General features: G+C 41.8%; 2 protein-coding genes across 2 annotated transcripts; both read right to left on the reverse strand.

The window, feature by feature from the left end:
- Window positions 1-4786: 4786 nt before the first annotated feature.
- Window positions 4787-12443, reverse strand: LOC108136114 (toll-like receptor 6). The gene has a single exon (XM_017257094.2). It carries the CDS (start codon window positions 11889-11891, stop codon window positions 7272-7274), a length of 4620 nt encoding a protein of 1539 aa, XP_017112583.1. The 5' UTR covers window positions 11892-12443; the 3' UTR covers window positions 4787-7271.
- A 9746-nt stretch (window positions 12444-22189) lies between these two features.
- On the reverse strand, window positions 22190-23825 carry LOC108136033. The gene has a single exon (XM_017256965.1). The coding sequence runs from the start codon at window positions 23807-23809 to the stop codon at window positions 22406-22408; it is 1404 nt and encodes a 467-aa protein (XP_017112454.1). The 5' UTR covers window positions 23810-23825; the 3' UTR covers window positions 22190-22405.
- Window positions 23826-24094: the final 269 nt, after the last annotated feature.

A 24094-nucleotide genomic window follows, 5' to 3' on the forward strand; every position in this document is an offset into this window, starting at 1 on the left:
TTAGGGATATTTAAAGTATTTATTTATTTAAAATAAATTAACCGCTTTTAGTTAGCTCAAAACTACTTAACTTACAAAACTAAATATATATGTTTATTATTTTTATTGTCTTAGCCAATCTCTGCCACTATTTTTTTGGCACTTTTTGCGGCACACACTCACTCACCAACACACACGCAGAGTGAAATCCTAGAAGGGCGAGCGGCGGACGGCTCTCATGTCCTGCTCCACTCGTCCTTGCTCTAATGGACGAATAAATTGCTCGTGAATGAAATGAGAGTACGCTGGTCGCTCTGCTCCTTCCTGCCTCCTGAATACTGCCTCCTGCCTCCTTCCGCCCCCGCCCCCTTGCGTGTGGGCGTGGCTGAAGACGACAACGCACTCATACGCAAAGCAAAGTAAACAGACAAACAACAAACTGGCAAACAGACTGGCAAACAAACAAACAAACAAATGGAGAAACGGAGAAACGGATGCCCGAGACACAAAACTAAAACTAAAAGCGACATCCAAAACTAGGGGAAGAAATGGCTCTCGAAAATCGTATTTCTTTGACCCGGAACGGGGGCAATATTGGTGATAAAATAAAGTACGAGACGCGGGCCAAGACGATGACAGCATCGAGACAAGGATACGGATACCGATGGTCCGGCTGAGTCCTATCTGTCCCTCGGATCCCGTCCACAAAAATGTATATTTTAGTTAATATACCACAAGGCACAAAAGGGTTCTAATCGCTTGTAAATGGTACATGGCAAAGGTTATTTTATGGGGCTTACAAAGGTATGAACGCATATGGTATTGGGTAGCTTAGAAAAATGAGGTGTAAGAGTAAGCTAACACAAATACATACCGCAGGTGCAGCAAACACACTTATTGGGTGAATGTATAGGATGATTTTTAAATCAGCTTTGAAATTATAAAGTTTATATTATTTTCACTGTCTCAAAAGTTTAAAGTTTCCTCAACTGTATATTTAATTTAATTTTGAAAAAATTATAAGTATCAAAATAGTTTTCATAGTGTTGAGGATGAAATGTTGTATAGGTAAATAAAATAACTATTTGTTAAATAAATCTTTATGAAATTTAATTTTAATTTATTGAAAAACTTTGTTGTTTTTCATAATGATTTATTAATCATTTTCTGGTCATAACAATTAATCCTTACTATTATCAAAACCAATTTGCCTATTTTGATAAATCTTAAGGAAATAAAACCAATGGTTTTTCATTAAGATTTATTTAGCTAATATTTATTACCATTTAGAATAAATGTATAACTATAAAATTGTATTTTACTGATTTTAATCTTAGCAAAATATATTATTCATCTTTATTCACCTATGAGAATATTTAATGGTATCATAAATATAAAAACTAATCAAAAGATAAGTAAATTATTAATTTGTAATTGTATTTGCACACTTAAATGCTTAAACCATCCCAATCATTTAGCTTTTAAATAAAAGTGTCTGTCTTAAGAGGCAAATCCAAAAGCCAGGATTAAATTGCTTTTCATTCTTCTCTGCTTTAAATATTAAAATTCTCTGATATCCGTGACTTCGAATTGATATTGCTTGTTGTTCTACCATCACTTTTAAAGAGCAATGCAACGGCATTGGCTGCTATTTTTTCCAGCAGGAGCTGGTTACCCCTTCAGTCGCATTGTCCCTACTGACACAGCCAGACTTTGAGTCCGACGCTCTTAACTCCCAACTGCCATCCCCTTAACCCCTTGTTGCCCCCTCTTTGACCCCTTGTTGGCCCCTTTTTGCCAGCAAGAACAACCGATAGCAGCCGGAGACAGACACATGGCCATCGAGTATGTAGGTCAGGCGAGTGTTCGGGGCTTTTATGAATTGCCAGCAGCTGACTTGACTTGATGGCAGCAGATTTTGGTTTTCATTTTGCTGCCAAAAGCCAAAGCCAAAGCCAAGACGACTAAAAATCAATAACTGTCCGCAAGGACACCGAAACGGGGCGCCAAAGTTGGGTGGGCGTCGGGTGGGTTTGGTGGCGCTGATAAAACTGCGACAAAAAGATTTCAAATTAAGCGACAGGACGCGAAGGAATTGGAAAACAAAGCAAAACTGATATCGAACCTTCGTGTTCGGCGAATTTCGAAGGAAGCAGTAGACAAGTCGAGCAATAAAGCAATTAGCAACCGACAAGGGAGATAATACAACTAATTAAAAGTAAAAGTTATGCGTCAGCGAATGAGATTTTTATTGAGAGCACAGAAGGACCTTGGCCGGAGAGGAGGCGTGGCAGCTGATATATAGCCTCACCCGGGTGGGAGTATTAAAATGCTGTTAACCCAACAGCCACACAGCCCCACACCTTTATCTCGGCCCAAATTATGAGGTTATACATAATTCACAATTAAGCAAACGCAAGCATAAAACATAAGCACATGACATTATTATGCTCAGCTCTTTCGGATTTATGTGTAGTGCGACGAAACTAAGGCAAAATTGTGAGAACAGCACAAGGATCTTGGGAAATAGAGACACTCACCGCACTTTTGTGTTGCCCCATTGTGACCTCATCAGATTGCCGAGCTCGGCAGGAGATTCAAATCAAATTAATGAATGACTTTTGCACCTTCGAGTAAAGCAGACAGGAGTGGACAAGGTTATTTGTGAGGTATTTTGAAGTAGACCGACATAATTAGTGGCATTGGTTTGGGGGACGAGATTTCTCGGAGTTTCAGGAGGCGCTCTTTAAATTCATTTAATTTTAGATAGTATATTAGGTGCTTTAGTTTCATATTATTTTAATTTTATTTCAGATGGCCTATTAACGTTTTTTTTTTAGAATTATTCTATTTTAAAAGTGTAGCCCATTTCTTCATCCTTTTCAAACTAAAAAGTGGTTCAGAGCTAGCCACAATTAATTGCGTAATTGCAAAACTTAGCTAAAGAGATTGTTCAGCCGTAATTGTAATTATTCGACTCTATGGTTGAGCATATTGTTATGTTTATTTGCGCATGAGACCCAGTTTTGTTTGACTTAATTTGTGTCACCCAGATACCGTACTTAATTTTGTATTTTCATGCTGTTAAAGTAAAAGCTTTTAATTTTGGCAATTTATTAATGAGCTTTTGCCATAGAAATGGCATTAATTTGTTCGCTATCTATTATTCGTATGTGTTTGTCGGTGCGTGTGTGTTATTATTTATTGCTAAAATGCATTAAAATTGGGACACTCTGTGGGAGGGCGTATTATTTATTTGGTTTCTGTTGCCTGCCATTAACTGACAAATTTTTCACTAATTGCATTGCATTAATAAACTGAAGTAATGCAAACACAAACAGCGTAAAAATCAACTGCAAAAAAAAAACACATGTCCATAACTGTGAATTATGGCCGATGATGGAAAATACCGTCTAATTGCAACTGCAGTGCCAAAAGCGATTGCAGTCGAGAAATGCGGGAACAACAAATCAAAGGAATACCAATTCATCGACGACTGTCTGCGTATGCCATAAATATGCATCAATGCGATGCCACACCTCCCTTTCGAAGAGCCAACGCACCGCCCCCCCGGCAGGCATTATAATTTAAATGGACTTTGGAAAAAGCAATTATATGAAATTAAATTCTGTGTGTGTGTGTGTCTCTTAATCCTGCGCTGAGCTGCATGCATAGTTCATGTTTTCCCGTTGCGAGGAGCACGCCGACCAGGCCGAAATGGGTGTGGTCAGTACCCCTCCTCCTATCCGCTGTCCTCTGTCCTGTGTCCTGTATCCTGTATCCCGTATCCCCTTTCCATCCACTCAATGTAAAAGTGCGTGCCAACACCTCGAAAGGACAGGAAGGATAAACAGGAACAGGAGCCGAGTGCGCGATGAAAAGACGGGAAATGGGGATAGCATTGCGTAATGCGTGTCTCTACACAGTGGAAAAGTGTCTATGAAAAGCATTTTCTTTTTCCCTAACCATATCCTAACTATGACAAAATAATATTTTTGGCCAACACAAAAACACACTAATTCGGAAAACTTAAAACTTCGTTTACATATTGATGTTAAACTAACTAATTAAAACCATAAACAAAGTCTCTAATTGTAATTTTTAAATGCAATCTATAATATTCTTGTACAGCTTTAATAACATAGTAATAAAGTATTAAAAGTTTATTTTAAAAAAATCAATACCGAATGTTTTAGCAACATCTAATTAGTATACAATTATATTATAAATATTTTGAATAAAGATATCTGTAAAAAATTGTTTTTAAAATTTTCCTACTTTTCTTGCTGTGCGTATGTGTGTTTGTTGAAAACTTTTCATATGAATATGAATTGCTTGCGGTTGCATCAAGTGGCACGCGAAATGCACTCAAAGTGCATTCAAACACACTCGCCACACAGACACAAAAGCGATTCGTAGACAGAACGCAGACTTCATTTGTGAACAAATTCATTTAGCGAGGATTTTTTATTATGTTTGTACTGATCACCATCCCATGCTTTTTATGATTAATCATAATAACTACAGAGGACAAAAGATTTAAATTGATTTCATTCATAACAAATCAAAAACACTGAAGATTATCTTAACAAAGCTAAAAAGCATTTTCAGAAGCTTATAAAAATTCATTTGGCAAAGTGGTTGAAAAGTTAGAAAGTATGTTTGTGGTAATTTGCAAAAGTAAAGGACTAAATATTTTAATTTAAAAACTAGTTGAAAACGATGCTTTTTAACCTTCAATTTAACTTTTCAAAACTACATTTTTAAATCTAACCGTGTTCCCCCCAGAAAATAAAACGCTTGTTGATTTCAATTTTTGAAATAAATTTGTTTATTATTGTTGCTTGACTTCATATTGTTTTGTTTCTCTTTTGACTTCATTGAGTCCATTTTTCGTCCGCTTCATTCGCTTGTTCAGTTAGTTTTGCGATTATTTAAAATAAATTTTCACTTACATACTAAATAATGGGCCATGTTCGTATTAAACAAAAATTGTCAAATAAGAAATATATTTTCACACATTTTTCCGCTGCGGCTCAATATTTCGTATATGTTAATGTATGCATAGAAATCGACATTAATTTGCATAAGTGGCATTTAGGAACACAAAAATCTTATAAAGTATTTTATCCATATTTATCGGTATTCTGTCACTTTTTCTGCTGCTCTAACATCGTTGCATTTGTGTTTTGCGAGTGTTCGGGAATGAAACGTGTTGAAAAATGAGTAAACGTGACTTGAAATGCTTAAACTTTAAAATGTAATATTTGTATTTGCATCTTGTGAATTCTATAAAATGGAGATTTAAAATTGGGTTTAATTGGTTTTAAGTGAAATTTTATTTTAAATGGCAATTTATTACCATTGGATGTTCTTGCTTATTTAAATTTAGCTAAAACTTTTGCGAGTAACTTTTTCTTTATTTTTGTTTTGCAGGGGATTTTTGACAGTTGCTGTACAAAACTTAGACTAAACAAAATTTTGAATGCATGTTCAGTTTTTTAGTTTATAGTTATAATGCTTATTGAGTATTTATTAGTAGTATCTCAATTGTTGTAGGCCATATGCTGTTGTTTTTGTGTTTTTGTGTGTTTTTTATTTTTTAATAAATTCATCTGGGGTCAATTTTTGTTGTATTTAGTTCATGAAACTTGTGTTTTATTGTATACATTTATATAGGTATTTATATATGTACATTTCGCAGCCAGACATGCGAAAACATTATTTATTCATGTATGTTTTATTTGTTGTTTGCATAATGAAAAAAATATGTAAAATAATAATAATACTGCTTCCATTCCGATTACTGCCGCTGTTTCTGCTCCCTTTTCAATCAATATCAATACATTGCTGTTGTTCTTATTTGCTCTTTTGTTATTTTAATGGCATGCCATTAAATAATTTCATTAAATGCTTTGTATGAGCAGCGAACAACATGTCAGCAAAAAAAAAGCCTGAAAGTATGCTCAATTCGATTGATTGTTTGTTTTTTGTTTCATTTTCCGCCTTCTGACAGTTTCTTTAACCGATTGTTGTGGAACGGGTAAAAACATTAAAACAAAATGCAAATGCATACATATCAAACATACTTTGGGAATTATCATCAAGTGCATTTAATAAAATAGTCGATTCAATGAGTTGAAAACAAATACTTCTAAGTAGAAAAAAATTGTGCGATATCGATGTAAAACACAAATGGGGAAGTGTAGAAAAAAAGGGTTTAATTTGAAAAGGAAATAATGGAAAAGTCGTTGTAAACTGTAATTACTTTTCGGACAGTCCTATAAATCGCTAGTCCAGCCTACTTTTTATGCGAAATGACATTGGTGTTGCTTAAATGAAAAAATACGAAGCCATTAAGCCCGAAACTGCATGGCGTTTTATTCATATTTTCCGATCGTTTTTCGTTTTTCGTTTGGGAGCTTAATTGTTATCAACGGCAGCTTCATCGGGCGGTCGGCTCATCATTATCGCATTGCCAGGGACAAGTGTTGGCGAGGGGTATATGATTTACTATAATTTTATTTTCAATTCGTTGAGTGTCAGCTATTAATATTATTATTACGCGTTCATATTTTCTCTGGGCGTATGTGTGTGTGTGTGTGTGTGTGTGTGTGTGTTTTCATCGCAGTTATTATTATGACTTTTTATTGTTTGCTGCATTTTTCACGCGTTCTGTGGGTGCGAATTTTTGCTGTGTTCCTGCTGCTCCTTTTGCATGTTTACCAATGGCATTGTTTGATGTTTATCGTACAATTTCCTTACATGCTAATTAATTTTCCTGACTATCTGGGGAAAGTGGAAAACGATTGGGATGCTTTTCATGGTTTTTGTTTTTTTTTTTTTTGTTTCTCGTACATTTTTATTTTGTTATTCAACATGGTTTTTCTTACGTCTGTGGTAGCTATGTAATATTAAATAAATTAAGGATTTATATTAAATTCATAATTATGTACAGGCCCTTATATAAAAACCGTTTTGTGTGCTTTTTTTTTTTTACAATGGTTAAACTATTGAAATCTCATTTTAAGGTATAGTTTCCATCTCCGCTGGCGCTATTTACAGGGTCATAAATTGTAATTTATTTAAAGAACTAAAAGTATCAGTCTGTTTGAACCATGCCAAAAAGTATGCTAACTGCCTGCCTCTTTATATATATATATATACTCATTGTTAATTTATAGTTTATGTTTAGTTTAGAGTTTTCCGTTAAGTTGTATAAATTCACTGGTTGCGCAGTCTGTCTCCTGCTGTTTTGCTAGCCCCCTAGACCCAAACTAGACCTAGATCCGTTACGCCCACAGGTTCTTCTGCTGATCCTGATCCTCGTCCTCGTCCTCATCGTCGTCGTCGTTCAGGCTGAGATTGGACTCGTAGTGGGTGAGCTCTGGCTGGCGACTGTTGTTGCTGCTGCTGCTCATGGTGACGCTGCTCTGGGTGCCACTCTCCAGCAGGTTCACCCCGATGCCACCGCCACCGCCGCAGCTGCAGAGCAGCTCCTCGTCGCCCAAGCACGCGCAGGACTTCTTGCAATTGTACGAGGCTCCGCCGCCCGGTGGCACAAAGTTCGAGCTGAAGCTGGAGGGCAGTCCAGCGGCGGCGGCGACTCCCTTCGCCGGCTGCCGCTTGCCGGTGCCCAGATTGATGCACTCGCAGCCGTTGGCATTGCTACGCAGCTGCTGCTTGGCATAGTCCACGCTGTCGTAGGCCGGAGCGGCACTGGGCAGATAGCTGGGCACCGCGTACTCGTGCTGGCTCCGTCGACTGGCCGCCTGATGGCTGGCATGGCCGTGATGCTGGTGCTCCAGCGTCTTGGCCATGCCGGCCACGCTCAGGTCGCGTTGCTGCTTCTTGGACAGCTGATTCATGGTGTTGAACTTGCAGGCGGCCGCCGCCGCCGAAGCAGACGTGGGAATGGGCTTATAGCCACGCCCTGCCGTCGCTCCACACTCGTTGATGGTGGCATAGTTGTTGCCGCCACACTCAGCATAGCGGGCACTGGGTGGCGGAATCACGCCACCATTCCCATTGGCCTGATGGTACTCGTGACTGCTGGCATACATATTCACCGAGGGCGTGCGCGCCGACAGGCAACCGGAGACCACCCGTTTGTTGTTGTTGCCCCGACCATTGGGCAGTGGGAGGGCGAGGCGCAGTTTCTGCCAGAACTTCTTGTCATCCCACTCGATGCAGGTGCTGGTGCGCAGATAGTGCCGCATGTCCATGTCGATGTCACGTTGCGGCAGATCGCCGTACAGGATGAAAACCACCCGCTTCCGCCGCTTCACCAGCTCGTGCAGGGCGCTCTTGTACTCGAAGCGGCTCCACTCGTTGTACAGAAAGTTCTTGGACAGCACCAGCACAAACTGCTTGGCACTCTCGGCGGCCTCGATCAGAGCATCCGTGATGTAGGCATTGATGTTGACATCCCGATAGTGCAGGCACAATCTGTAACCGATGTCGTTCTCTAGGGTTTGCGCCAGTATCTGGTTAACGAAATGCTCATCCTGCAGACTGTAGGCGAAGTAGGCATCGTTGGGTCGCTCCTTATCCAGCTGGTCGACGAACCGAGGCGACTTGTAGCAGAAGTTCATCAGGCAACTGGTGGAGTGGGCCCACATCTTCAGTTCGTGGCGATAGCAGAAGAGGCCAAAGATCAGGCCAAAGAAGGCCACAAATGCGCAAGTGGCCACCAGGAGCAGTGGCAGCAGACCCTCGATCTCGTTGGTGTGCATGTAGTGGGCCACACCATCGCGCAGCGTGCACTTGGTGCCGTTCTTCTCGCGCAGCACACTGGTGGCATTGTTGTAGATGCAGCTCACCCGCGACGCGTCCACAATCTTCTCCGAGCTCTGGCCCAAATAGTTGCGGAAACGGGCCAAGTAGCCGCACTCGCAGCTCCACTGATTGTCGGCCAGGCTGATCTCCACCAGGTAGGGATTGGCGCTCAGTTGCCACACCTCGAAGTGCATCAGTCGGTTGCCGTCGAGCCGGAGGACCTCCAGTTTCCTTAGCATCTGGAAACTGCCATTGGCTATGCTGGCTATCCTGTTCGACTGCAGGTACAACTCGCGCAGATTCTCCAGATTGTGGAACTCATTGCCCTCCAGGCTCACTATGTGGTTATCCTCCAGGTGCAGGATCAGCAGGCGCTTGAGTCCGCTAAATGTGGTGTTATATATGTGCGCCACGTTCGAGTTGTTGGCATACAACACGGCCAGGTTCTTGCGACCCAGGAACGAGTGACCGGCCAGCTCCACAAAATTGTTGCCATCGATATACAGCTCGGTGGTGTCCATGGGTACCCGTCTGGGCATCTCGGAGTAGGCCGCACCGGAGCACTCCACAATGTTGGTGGACCAGGTCTGGTCGTGGAAACAGGTGCAATTGGTGGGGCAGGTCATCTCGCAGTCGCAGGCATCGAACTCACAGCAGTGGCACACGGCAAAGCAGTGCGTCTTGTAGGTGCACAAAAAGTGCTTGGGCTCGGCCTCGATGAGCGGAATGTAAGCCCGTTCCCGGTTGTTCAGCAGCTTGCAGTAGATGGTCTCCAGGTCCATGATGCGGGGATACTGACGCGACGTAATGTGGTTGATCTTCTGCAGCCAGTCGATGTTGCAGTCGCAGGTGAAGGGATTGCCCCCAATGTAGAACTCCGGCAGGGCACGATGCTCCCACACTGGCAGAATCCGCAGCGACTTGATGTCCAGCGTGGTGATTTGATTGGCATACAGATCCACCCGCGTCAAATTGGTCTTATGCATGAAGGTATCCGGATCCACGGTGGTGATCAGGTTATCATTGAGGAACAACAACTCTATGGAGTTCGGTATGGAGCCGGGTCCAATGCGCTGCAGTTGGTTGAAGCTCGCGTCCAGAGTTTGTAGCTTCAGTTCGGCATCCAGGCCGAACCGGTTGGACAGCGAACTGAGGCGGTTTTTGTGCAGATCCAGCCATTGCAGGGTGGCCGGGACATGGCCATAGTCGAAGGACTCCAGCCGATTGTCCGAGATGTTCAGCCAGAGCAGCGAGGGCATGTTGCTGAACAGTCCATTGATGTCGCTCAACTCGTTGCCATCCAAGCGAACGGCTTGAATGCTGGACGTCATCTCGAACGCTCCCGGCTCCACAACTGCAATGCGATTGCGGGCCAAGTTCAGAATCTGCAAACTGGGCAGATCCCTGAACGTGTGCATTGTGATGTTCTCCAGATAGTTGCCAATCAGACGCAGGCCGTACAGGTTGCCCAGACCCTTGAAGGCGCTGTCCTCCATCACGGTTATCATGTTCTCGCCCAGATCCACTGTCCTCAGGTGGCGCATGTTGCGCAGGGCCAGCGGCACCGTCTTCAGCTGATTGCCATTCAGATTGAGGTCCTGCAGGGCACTGCAGTTGCGGAAGGCGTCCGGATGCACGCCAATCAGCGCATTGTTGTCCAGCGACAGCAGCGACAGTACATACAGTCCGTTCAATGCATAGGCATCGAGGTACTTCAACTTGTTGTGCGACAACAGCAGTGTGTGTAGATTGTTCATGGGCGCGAATGTATCCGCTGCTATGTTCTCCAGCTGATTGTGACGCAAGTTGAGGATTTGCAGCGTGTACAAATCGCTAAAGATCTCTGGTTCCAGTTTGGTCAACTTGTTGTGCGACAGGTTGAGCAACACCAGACGAATGAGACCCACAAAGGTGTTCTTGTCGATCCACGTGGAGGTTATCTGGTTCATGGACAGGTCGAGGGCCTGCAGCTGGTCCAGATTGGAGAAGAGCTGCGGATTCAGCACACTTATCGAGTTGTTCTGCAGATACACCTCCTGGATAATCTTGGCCTGCTCGGCAAACAGCTCTGTGGGCAGGGCCACAATTTTGTTGGAGCTCAGATTGAGGACCTGCAGGTTCTTCAAGCCGCTCAATGCCTTGTCGGCAATCATCGAGATCCCGTTGTTGTTCACCGACAGCACACGCAGTCGCCTCAAAGTGCCAAAGCCGTTGGCTGGCAGGACCACAAAATCATTGTGGCTCACATCCAGATACTCCAGATCCAGGGAACAACTACTGCTGCTGCTGGCACTGCTGCTACCCTTCCTGGCCGATTCCGTGCTGGAGGCCGAGGCGGATTCGGTGGAGGCACTCGTCGGCGGCGGCTCCTTGCTGCGGTCCCGGAAGCCCAACTCGTTGACATCCTGCAGGCGATTCTCGCTCATGTTCAGGGCAGACAACTCGGACAGGGTGCAGAATATGTTGTCCGGCAGCGACCAGATGTTGTTCGAACTGAGGTCCAGTCGCTCCAGCCTGCGGGTCACCTGGAAGGCGTCCGCCTCGATCTCGAAGTTCAGCGCTGGCCACAGGATGTTGTGCGTCCGCAACGTGAGGTTCCTCAGCTGCTCCAGGCCATCGAGTACCTGGCGACCCAGACGCCCCAGCTTGCAGTACTGTATGGACAGCTGCTGCAGCCGGGCCAAGTGGGCAAAGGATTGCGCCTCCAGGCGACTCTTGGCCATGATCTCGTCGTTGCACAGGATGTGCAACGCCACCGTATGCTCGGCGGGTATCACGCTAAAGTTGGTCGTATCGAACTCGCTGTTCACCGTTCGCAAATTGCACGTCAACGCTATTTCCGGCTGATCCAGTCCAGCCGCTGGCATAAAGTGACAGTCGTCGGGCGCATCGTACAGCGATGGGTCACCGCCCCCGCCCCCGCCGCCCACGCCGCCGCCGCCCGCGGTCAAAGGTCGCAGGGTACGGGCCGGAGTCGAGGGTTGCATCAGCTGCGAGTTGGAGACCCCGGCCTCGCCCATTATCGCATTCGAATGCGATATCTGCTGGTGCTTGCTGGACAGCGACTCCGTGGTGTGCTGCTGATCCTGGGCCAACACAGCGGGCAGAAGGAGTAGTAGCATATAGTAGATCATTTTTTTTGTTTAAATTAGGTTTAGGTTTTTGGTGAGGGGGGAGCGGGGAAAAGAAGTTGCACGGGGGATTGTGGGAGAAACGAAAAGAAAATCAATTCCACTGGCTGGCCAAAGAAAAGTCTGCGCACATATTTTCGGCTTCTGTGCTCCCTCAACTTCAAGCCAAGATTTTTTGCTTATATCGCAAACCCCCAAATTCGTTAGTTAATTATGCTCTCTTTTACACCCGGCACATTTTCTAGCACTTTGTGTGTTTGAGTTTCGCTTGGATTTGGTATTTTTCTTATTTTCTTATTCGTTTTCGGCTTGAAATATGAATTTTCTTTTCGAAGGTTTGTTTTTATTACACGTCGCGACTGTAGGAACCTTTGATGAATTTTAATTTAGCTGCGGGCGCGAATTCTATTATCACTTTTTTTTTTTGTTTTCTTGGTTGAACCCACTTTTCTCTGGGCTGTGTGAGTGTGTGTGCGTGTGTGTGTGGGACTCGATTGTGGTGCAGCGCCGAATTTTCCGGTTCGTAATGTAACGCGCACGTTGGCTGACTTTCGACTGACTGCCGCAACGTGCGCAACTTCTCTTTTAAATGGAGAGTCGGCCACGAACTCGAAATGCCGAACCCCGAATTCCCGACAATCCGAAAAGCCGAACGCGAGCCGAGGAGCGCTGGAAAGAGAGCAACGTGAGCCGACAGGCTCTGCACAGGCGGGAATTTAACCGTTGACTGCGAGAGCATGACTAAAGGGAAATTCGCTCTGCCTCGGCGGATGCTGGAAAATGAAAATGATGTTTTTCTTTCTCTCCGACTCGCATCTTCTAATCGCATCAAACAGCTGGCGTTCGTTCGTATTTTTCTTGCCCTTTTCGTATGCCGTATCCTTTATCCTTTATTTTTTTGCCGCCGATTCGGAGATATATCCCCGCACCACTCCCCTGCTGCCAATGCCAACCGAACCGGCGACTTTGCTGCTGTCTCTGTTTTGATAATGAAAATATATGATGTGCATGGGCCAGCGCCAATCTTCATACAAACGTAATTTATTTTTATGCCATGTGGGTGTGTATGTGTCTACGTATGTGTGTGTGTGTGTGTGTGTGTTTGGGATCCTGGATTCAGAGGTCCTTTGGCTGTTTTTGCTCCTGTTCGGGGAGCCCATATAAAAATAATAATAATTCCTCACATTCCATTAAATTACAATAATAATTTTAATTAAACTGTTTTGTTTGCGCCTCATGTAGCAATTCCTGTGGTTTCATGACTTCTTTTTCGCCACCAAAACAGCAAAAAACTGTCTTCCCCATCAGGTTAATGATAATGATTATGGGCCACCAGCATTATGGGGTTTCGCTGGGCGCTATGTGTTTGGGGATTTGCCTGGATTGCTTTGCATTGAGATCTGAAAAGCTAGGGAAGGAACCTGCGACTCTAAAAAAAATATATGAAAAACGTGCCCTAAAATATACAGACAAAGTATGCAAATATAATAATATATAAAATGTATAGATATATATTTCGCTGCAGAAAAGCATTTATATACTGTTAAGACCAGCTTAATTTTATTAAAAAATTTTAGATTAATATTTATCAAAACAATACATATAGTACTGAATACGGATTTTTGTAGTTTTTGGTTCCTTTAAATTTTTTTCTATTTCCTAATTATATTGAACCAAAAACATACCATTTGATAAATTAAGTGTGTAGACCTAACAAGTATTCATATGAATAAATATTAAGTTATTTAAAAATTATTATTTATTCTTTTAGCTATCTTTAAGTGACAATTTGTATTTGAAAAAAGAGTCCTACCTGCTCTTGCTTCGGAAAACTCAGTTATTCCTTTAAGTTAATCAATCTTCCATTAAGAAAATCTTCCAAAGGTTATTTTATAAGAGGAATCCGATCCTTTGTTCCTTGTTTTGTTCACCATTGCCTTGAATTACTTTAATTGTTCAATATTTGTCTGAAAGCAAAAATATTGATGGATCACCGCCAACAAATTCAAAAGCGATTGCCACCGCATAGTAACCTTGATAAACTCGACGTCTTTCATGACTAATTCCCAAGAAAAACAGCTGGCCTGGGCACTTTATCTGTGAGTAATTTTCCTTAGCTGGCTCGAAAGTTTTCCCATATCCATGGGTATGTGGGTACAGAGATATTTTTGTCGCCACTAAAAGCAAACACAAAAACATTTCTGCCAAATTGCGTCAGCCAAGCGAACGCCTGCCACCCACTTTCGTGCTGGGCTAATGATTTGCCTAATGTTTCTAACAATTATGTGGCTTGGCCACACAAAAGAATATATTATGTAAGTTATTAAAATTATATCACCAGCAGCAGCAGCAGCAGCAGCAGCAGCAGCAGTAGAGCCACGAACAGCAGCCAAGTCTAATAAGCCTCCTGCACAGAGAAAAACTTTGACATATTTTACATAGTATTCCTTATTTTCTAATACTTTTCCATACTGCTAAAATTTGGTAAAACGGATAAACTGTCTATATTTACATATAAAATAACATAGTGTTTAATTGTATTGAAACCTATGGTTTAAGTAATTAAATATTAAATATTTTTGTAAATTATATTTCCTTTTTCTTAACAGCAAATATAGTTTAAAAGTAATTTTTTTATTACAAATAAAGCTTTAACTTTTTATGAAAGTATTTTTTCAAGTTTAACTGAAATGTTTTGCAATTTATTTTAAAAAACCAAAAACTTGTTTCCATCAATATGTCTGTTTTGTTTTCACGCCTGAGGGAGAACTTATTGTGTCCAGTTTTTGATAGTTTATTTTCTGTCAGTGTGCCCCTTATTTTCCTCACCTTCAGGCTTTCGCAGGCTCTTTCAAATGTAAATGGCGGCAAGGACGAGGTTTTTGTGGCTCGCTTTCCTTTGTGTGGTGGTGGCACATGCAACCAAGGAGGAATATTTCTTCTCCGCTCTTATTCTTTTTTCGCTGGTTATCAATTTGGCGAACGCTTCTGGCTTTTGTCCGTGGTCCTGGTCGCAGCTCCTTTATTTATGTGCCCCATAACGGAGGTTTCTTTCGCTTTTTTTTTTTTTTTTTTGGTAACACGAATGACAAGATTTTCATCAACGTCATTAATATTAACTTTTGCAATAATTCTCGAGCTGTGGAAAATTATGAGAAATGACCCACAAGATACAACCAGAGGCTGGGGGCAAAGCGGACCCGAATCGGAGTCCACTTTTCGACAAAGCCATAACTCTCGGTCTGGAGATTGGATTGGTTTGCTGGATTCAGTGGATGTCCTTGCCGTGGTATTAGCCTCACGTCTGGACGGATTTCAAGTCAATCTTAATTGTGACTCTATGCTCAGTGCTGTGGACTTGGCCTAATGACAGCATTCGGATTACTTTCACTCAAAGCCAAGGGGAAAGCCAGAAAGAAAGGTTGCAAATTTTTATGGGGCCCAAGCAGCTTTACGGGTGCACCCGAAAAAAAACACGGCATTTTTTAAGGACTATTTAAGGTGAGTATATACAAAAATTCATTTTTATTGAACTTAAGGTTTTGTATGTAAATTAATGTTAAACTTAATTTAAACGTTTTTTAGGCAAACTGCCATTCCTTAGATAATTTGATATAAAAGAAAATATATTCAACACCAAATTAAATAAATTTCATTTCATTTCTATTCAATTCATTCAATATGTTTTATAAATGCGAACAATAAATAATAGAATTGCGTTAGGTATATAGACGAGTGAACTTTGTTAGATTTAATTATTTGTTCAGAAATAAATCTTTAAGAGCTTAAACACATTTAATACATTTAAGGCGTTCATCATTATATGAATTAAATCACTTAAGATCATAACATTAGTAATGACTATTAAATGTATTTGATTGTTTGTGCTCAGGAGATTTTGTTGACTTATTTACGTTACCGAATTTCGTTTTAATATTTGTTTAACTTAGGACTGTTATGTACTGTTATATACTAATCAATGTTGTCTTGTTTGACACATGATGGGAATTTAACTTAATTCAACGCTTCTCCTAGCGAACTACCTAAAATTATTGCAAAAAAAAAAACCTAAAAGACCTTGGTTTTGTTTTCAATGTAAGCAGAGGTGAGGCGGGGGCACCTTGCTCCCTCCACCAAGGACAAAAATCACAATTAAATGTAACAATTGCGTCTCTGGGGGCCGCAGGACTCGGTAACAAGAACATCGGACTCGGTTCCCTCCTGTCAGTTGCTTGTCCGATGCCAGCTTAAATTGCCCATACACGTCACAGGCAACCACCACCCACAGCCACCGCCATCCACATCCACCCAATGCCACCCAATGCCAACCCGCTTATCTCCCACCCACCCATATCACCCATTCCGCTATCCTTTTTGGCATCTTTGGCAGCATCAGCTCGTCCTCGTTTGTCGTTTCTCTTTCACTCTGTTTGCGTTTATTAATTGTTGCCTTTATTTTGGCCTCATTTTATTTGATTTGGTTTTCCTTCGACTTGGCCTGCCTTTTTCCGCTCCTTTTGTTTTCACTAGCAGCAGCTATAAAGCCAAACCTAATTGACTTATCTTGCCATGGGTTTGCTAATTTCTCGGCCATTGTGTCTCGCTGGCCGGGAGCTTCTTTGGGCCATAAAAATGGCCAGACCGAATGGCCGGATAAGTCAGTCAGTGAGGCATTTCAGGCAGCTCGGACAGGCGGATAAGAATCTGCAGCGCACTAATTAGCAATTGACATGAATTGCTCATTAGCAGCAAACTAAAGCTAAAAATATTCCTAGGATATCTGTCCAACTAGTCGGGGATCCGTATCCAAAAGATACGAACAGGATAAAAAGTGTCCATCATTGGGGTGAGAAGTGTGGGGGGAGCTAATGCTACCCTAATCTCCAAATACACTTTTAAAAAAATATCTAATGGAATACAATGGCATTTAGCTGACACAAATGAAGTCGAAGCTGCTTTTGTACTTACAAAAGGGACATGAGAATTTTCAATCACTCTTCATTAAAAGATATATCAGAATCTAATTAAAGTCAGCATTAACTTTAATACACAAATTGTTTAATATTTTTGAGTGCTAAATGCATAAAATAATTTTTGTTGTTAATATTTATATTAACTTAAAAGGCAAATTAACTTTGTATTAATTTCTATTTGCAACGTTTGTTTAGCATATAATAATTTTATTTAAATTTCATTTACTATAATCTTTATGAACATAATATTTTAAAGTTGTAAGATAAGTATAAGTATTATATATAATTTGTTAGGTTTGCAGCAAACATGTTGGCTAAAATATTCAATGCATAGTTGTATATCTCAAAGTAGTAAGAATTTGCCCTTTAACCCAAACTCCTTCAAAACTATTTCCCCTCCCAATTGAAGCAATAAAGCTGAGGTATATAATATTAAATATAAGAAAATTCCGCAACTAACCCAATTTTTATGGGAAAATATCTTTCCGCATGCCGGAGTCGAAAAGCGGCTGCGGTTTCTCCTCCCCAGTCGCCTGGCCAAATAAACTGCAACAAATCTTGAATGTAGCCTGACCAAAGTCCATAATGACAGTTGTGCCCAAAGAAAATTGCACAAGCCAAGGACGAATCGAGAAAAGGAAGCGTGGACGAAAGGCTCTGGCTGGAATTGCAGCAGTTGGTTCTGCTCCTCAGTCTCAGTCTCAGCATTTCAGCATTTCAGCCGGGCCAAGTAATTGCCCGGTCGACCTTCGAGACGGTCCACATCCACAGCAACATCCTCATCCTCATCCACATCCTCATCCACATCCACATCCTCATCCAGCACGGCTCAGTTCAGTCCGGTTCACATAGAAGTGGTGGCCACAGTTCTGTGGGTTATGAAAAGGTGGCAGCCGGAAATCGAACATGTGGCCAACCGAAATCGGAAAGCGGGTAGTTGACATTTAATTTATAGGGAGCACGGAGCCGGCTGGGTGGCTCACCTTGGGTGGCAAATGAGACGAGGACGAGGTCCTTCGTTGACCAATTTAGTTGTCAAAATACGCCAAAATGTAAACAATCAGTGAACAAAAAATACGAAAGAAATGCAACCAACTGGGCTGACTTGACATTTACCTACATGTTAGTGTTTCCTGCTTCCGCTCCAAGAGAAAATCAAAAAAAAAAAGGAGAAAAAGGAGAAAAAGGACAATGCACAAGGCTCATAAAGACATTTGGGAATCAGCTAGCAAACTGACAAACAAATTTTTTATTTCCTTTACCGAGGAAATAAAAGACAAGATGAATTGCCGATGGCTGTAAAATGTCCTTTTAAAGCAAATATCGAAGGATACTGGCGAACCGGACCACCATCACCACTAATCTTGAACATCCGCAAGTGTTTACCTTGGAGTCTCCTTTCAATTCCTCAATCTGCTCAATCTTCTTCAATTGTGGATTGTGTGTTTGTGTGTGTGTGTGTGTGTGTTTGCATGACTATTGGATTTTGCATTGAGATCTGGTTTGCGTGGGCGGGGTGGGAATATGGAATTAGATAATATCTCCATCGAGATGACAGCCCAGGGGCCTGCAGTGCAATTCCGGGCGATACGAATACACGGATACGTGAATGCCCAGCTCCTCAAAAGGATGTTTATGTCCCCTTCAATCTCAGATAAAAGTGTTGAGAATTTGCCTCTGTTTACCCAACAAAGTGGCTTGGATTTGCAGGCGACTGAAGCTGAAATGGAAGCCCAAGCCGATGAAGATGAGATGCTTAACTCTCGAGATGCCGACAACTTGGATTAGCACTTGCAACTGTGTTTAAAACGGAAGTTGGATTAACCCATATCTCTGATCAGGAGTGGGAAAAAAAATGGAAAGAAAATGTATCCCATGAGGTCGAGTGGAATTAAAAGGACACTTTGAACGATGGGAAAAAAGTGAAATTGTAAAAAAGGCTTAACTTAACTGAATTAAAAGCCATGATATAAAAATGGCCACTCGTTGTTTGCACTAAATATCATTTCAGAAATAGTAGCTTTTTGTATAGTGTACAGATAATTTTATCTTTTGTAATAAATAATTTTATTGAATAAGATTTCTGATATACTATCTACTTACTTTATTATTTTATTTATTTCTTATTTATCTTATTTTATTAAGGTATCCTATTTACGTACCTTTTTGTATTTAATAATTTTATTTAATTAGAAAGCATTGGATAGTAACATTTCTGATATACTAGTTATTTATAAAGTGCATAGATAATTTAATTTACGCATATTTTTGTACTAAATAAAATTAGCTAATAAGATATGGCTATGTTTTAACATAAGATAATAACATTAATTTAAATAAGGATTACCATTGTTGAATAAAAACAATTCGGATAATTTTGACCATACTTGAATCTCTAAGTTAAAGAACATTTAGTTCCCAAAAGTCCTGTGAAATCTTCTTAAAAAGGTATAAATGAAGATGTTGAAGCAAACTCGACACCGTTAGAATTCTAATACCCTTAAAGACTCCCTTGAATCGCTTTTCAACAATTGAAAGTAAAATTCGGTGTATAACAATATGCTTTTTTTTTCATCTGCAGGACTCTATAATCTTCTCATTTCCGCTCCGAGTTTTAAGTCTGACTTTTGGTCTGTGCCCGCTGTCAAAGCATTCCCCTCCCCCTTTTTTTTCGTTTCCCCGCCGAAACCCTCGTTATCCTGGCCCACAAATCAAGCAGCAATTTTCGATGTCGGGACAATTCTCGGGTAGCGTTTTCTTCAAAAACTAGAGGCTACTCGAATTTCATAAATTTCGACGACTCGCACCCCTCGAAGTGAAAGCGAAGTGAAAGTGTCAATTTCGTAACGATTCAATCTAACTTTGCTTGTTGGTCGGACAGTTGTTTTTTTTTTTTATAGCTGGGCTATATAGTTAGTTGCCTGCACCTTTGGGTTTTGGTTTTTTCGCTCTCTGGTGGAAATTGCGATCGAAACAAAAGGCATCGCCACTGGAGCGGGGGGGAGGGGGGTGGTTGGTGGGAAAACAATACGAAGGCATTTGGCAATGCGCCTAGCAATCAGTGTTGCCTTTGTCCTCAATCCTGCAGATTTCACACTGTTTAGCTTGACATTTAACTGTCAATCAAGACGGCACTCTGGCATTGTTGGACTCCTTGCTGTCCTCTGTGTGAGTCCTTCTGAGTTCGTGTGTGTGTGTGTGTGTGTGTGTGTGTGAGTGCACTGAGAAAAACATTAATTGACCAATGTTAAGATAAATCTTAAACAGTAACACTTTTAGACAAAGTGAACTCAAAAATTGTTAAAATATACCCAAAATTAATTTAATAATTCCAAAATTTTTGAACATATTTAAGTTTATTTTGTGTTTTCTGTTGTTGTTCCATTAAATTTTTTTAAAAATAATCTAACAAAAAAATATAAAGGTTCGCTGAATTTTTGAAAATATGAAGCACATGTTGTTTTAAGTATTATAGTTTCCAATACAATTTAATTTAACACTCTTTTATTATGCAATAAAAATAAACAATAATCAATTTTCAGTTTCAAAAATATACTTGTTAAAAAAAAAGTATTAAGTCGTAATTGTCGTAATTTCGATCATGGAATCAGCTTCCCAACCATCTTAAAAATATTAGCAGTGCCACGCAATTCAAGATAAAATTAATGACACACCTAAAAAATACTAATACGTAAATTAAAGTAAAAATAGAAGGCGACTTAGGTTAGTTTTTAGGAAAATTAGTTTTAAGTATTAACTTATAAGTTCCAAACTTGTAGCGTTAGGATGAAATTTTATAATAAAATACAAAATGCAATTGGGGAACAAGATTTTAGGGTATATAATTATTTTGTTCTGATTATGCAAATCGAAGCCTTTCGAGGCGTTTTCTGCATTATCCTTTTTGTGTTACGACGCATTCTGATGGCTAAAGCAGTGGATATTTTCTGCGAGTGCATGTCCTGTCCAGCAGCCATGAAGTGTGACTCGAATCGAGTTGATTCAGCCGGATCGGCTGCGATTTGCGATGGAGGGTACGAGTATGACAGCTACCATAATGCCATTAGGCGCAGCAGGAAGGTGACTGGAGGAGCGCCACAGGACTTCACGCCGAAAGAAGAAAACTCATTAAATCGGAGCTGAGACAAAGGGGAACCGTTGGATATATTGGAAATACGAAAACTGTTTCGAGACGGCAAAGGAAGCCCTCAAAAGTGAAGTCAGTCGAACAATGCACTGCATGGGATGTTGCAAAGAGAGCGAGAAAAACTGTGGCAGTCCTTTCAATGTTTTTCCTTATTTTCCTACAGCATCTGTGACTATGTGTGTGTGTGTGTGTGTGTGTTTGTGTTTCTGTTTCTGTTTTTGATTTCGAGAGAACAGCGACAGCTGTTGCCCGTGGTGAGTTTTCTCAGGCTCTTTGCAGACTCGGAACTCACCACTCCCTCTCTGGGCTCTCTCGCCTTTCCTCTCTCATTTTCCTCACTGGGTCACTGGGGGAAATTCTCTCCCGCTCTCTCCAACTTTCTTTCGCTCCCATTTCTCTTTGTGCGTGGGTGACACATTTTTTGGAACTCCAATTTGTGTCTGTTGTTTTTGTTTTTTTTTTTTTTGGTTTGATAGCTTAAGCTAAAATAAATTTTAATTAATTGCTGGCTAATCATTAGTGGGCTTTTAAAGTCTGCTTTGTTTTGATATATTTTTAGAAGCTTTTTACGGAAAAGTAAATAAATATTAAAAGCGCCAGACTTTTGACTCTGACTGTGACTGCTTCTCCTTTTTTTTACGCAATTTTCCTTGTCCTCTTCTGTTTTTCCTACTTGCTTTCATTTTTGGGGTTTCCTCGTGACTTACTTCTCGCTCAACAATTTTTCGGTGTCAATGTTGGCATTGTTGTTGGCATTTTCCATGGCATTTTCCTCCTCTTCAGATTGCGCACATGCTTTCGAAATTCTTTCATATTTATTGGCAATTTCATCTGTTGCCAGTTTTTATTTTCATATCGCTTCTCTTTGTTGTGGGAGCTATCATTAAAGAGGGTTTTTTTTTTTTTATTGGTGAAAGCACTTTATATGGCTAGATAACGCGCTTTAGGTGCTAAAGTCCCAAGATATGGGTGTTAGTTTAGTACATATCAAAATCACATTGAGGTAGGCAATACAAATACGAAACGATTGGTAAGTTGAAGCGAATATATAACAAAAAACTATAACTATCAATAAAGAGTCAAAGGAGAAATAATGATCCTGGTTTAAAGAGGTAAATCATCAGAATACATCTTTCTTTTACTTGCTATTTTATATCTCCATTCAAGTTTATTGCCGAAAATAAAAGTATCTACACTTATGTTTTAATTTGTATTTTTAATGAAGTCTAAGGACTGTTACTACCGTTTCTTTTAATTTTAGAAATAATTTCTAGGCGAATGTTTCGTCTAATTACCTTATTAAGAATATATAGGCTTAGATCATATCACGACTGATGTTCAAATAAGTTGTATAGAAAATAAATTAATCTGTTAGAATTAATGATATAAAAGATGGTCTACAAGCCACGATTAGCTTTATACTGTGACTGCCTGGTGAGCAGTGGATCGACCTCCAGATCGAGGACCAGCGACTTTCCGTGGTCCGCCGGCCCCAGGCCGACCCAGTCCGTCTGGATGGCGGCGATGTAGTCGCCGAAGTCGGAGGCGGTGAAGCGGTGCTGGTACGGGAAGGCCAGCGAACGCTGGTGGTACGGACACTTGGTGTGGCAGACCCAGTGGCGCGGGAAGACGACACCGATGCGGTGGCTGGCGCAGATGGCAAGGAACTCGTCGGTATCCTCGTACTGACAGCGCACAGCGATGAAGGACAGGGCGTGCTCCATCATGGTCATCATTTCGGTGTCCGAGTTGAAGGCCAGCAGCACGGGATCGGGCCGAAAGAGTTCCATCTTGTCCGGCCGATTGAATGACTCTCGCAGGCTGAACAGGAAGCTCATGGGCAGGTGGTGAAAGCGGACGCAGCTCATCAGGCGACGCATGTGCGGCAGCCGCTTCGGCACATCGGCTGGCGTGTGACCCAACCACCGCAGCACAGCGAAGAACACCTCCATCTCGGAGTTCACGCCGATGGAGTCACGTCGCAGTAACAGTTCCAGCACATCCACCTCGAGGGCCAGGAACTGGGGGCTGCCCACCAGTGCCAGGAAGAAGTAGCGCAGCCGGCCGAACATCATGTGGCACAGGTCGGCCAGTTCTGGCACCCGCTTGGCCTTCAGGTACACGCAGAAGGCCACCTTTTCGCGCACCGCCTCGCCGGAGAGCACCGTCCAGCAGGCCTTCTCGAACAGGTGCACCTGCAGGTGGCGGGCGGCCTGCAGCGAGGGCACCACCAACCTCAGCTCCGGCTCCTTTTCGGTGCGTAGCCATTCGTAGAGCGCCGCAAAGCCGCGGGCGGGCACCTCACGCTCCTCGAACTGGAAGCGGGTCATCCGCCAGTCGCGGTTGGCGAACCACACCGAGTAGCACTTGAGCAGATTGGGGATGCACCGGAACTTGTGCGGTCCGATCCGAATGCGCGCGTAGGCGCCATGATTGCCCTCGATCATCTTGGCCAGCACTTGCGGCACCGGTTTCGTGGGAGGCGCAACGCGGATGACCACGGAACTGGGCTGCACCTCCACGTAGGAGAAGAACGAACGCAGCGGCACCTTGCAGTCGTCGGCGCTGAAGGCTCTCCAATCGGAGTACTCCTCGTCCGTGAACATCTTCCACTTGAGCTCGGCCGTCTGCTGCTCCGAAAACTTCTTGCTCCCCGACTGCTTTTCGCCATTGGTCTTTGCCTTACTATTTCCGATCTGGCGACTTGCGACCTGGCTTGACTCTGACTTCTGTAGCTCGTCCGAGACGGAAGTTTTAACGAAAGTCGAGCTCCCGGAATGACCACACGTGTCAGGCTCCATAGCTATACTGGCTGATCTAGGAAATGTATAGGGCACATTGACTGAAAAAATGATTTGACAACTTTCGGCACAGCTAGCTTACCTATATTTGAATATTTAATTTATATATATTATATTTAGAATTTAGGTAACCTATATTTGGATATAATTTGGATATTTGGATATGTAATTTATATATATTATACTAAGAATTTTATTAAAATAATTTATTTGAAAAAAAAGCTGTCCATATTTAAATATCTTTTTACTTATCTTATTTATGGCATTAAAATCTTAGAAATAAAA

The sequence above is a fragment of the Drosophila elegans genome, unplaced genomic scaffold, assembly GCF_018152505.1.
Source record: "Drosophila elegans isolate 14027-0461.03 unplaced genomic scaffold, ASM1815250v1 contig_208, whole genome shotgun sequence".
In the NCBI taxonomy this organism is placed as follows: domain Eukaryota; kingdom Metazoa; phylum Arthropoda; class Insecta; order Diptera; family Drosophilidae; genus Drosophila; species Drosophila elegans.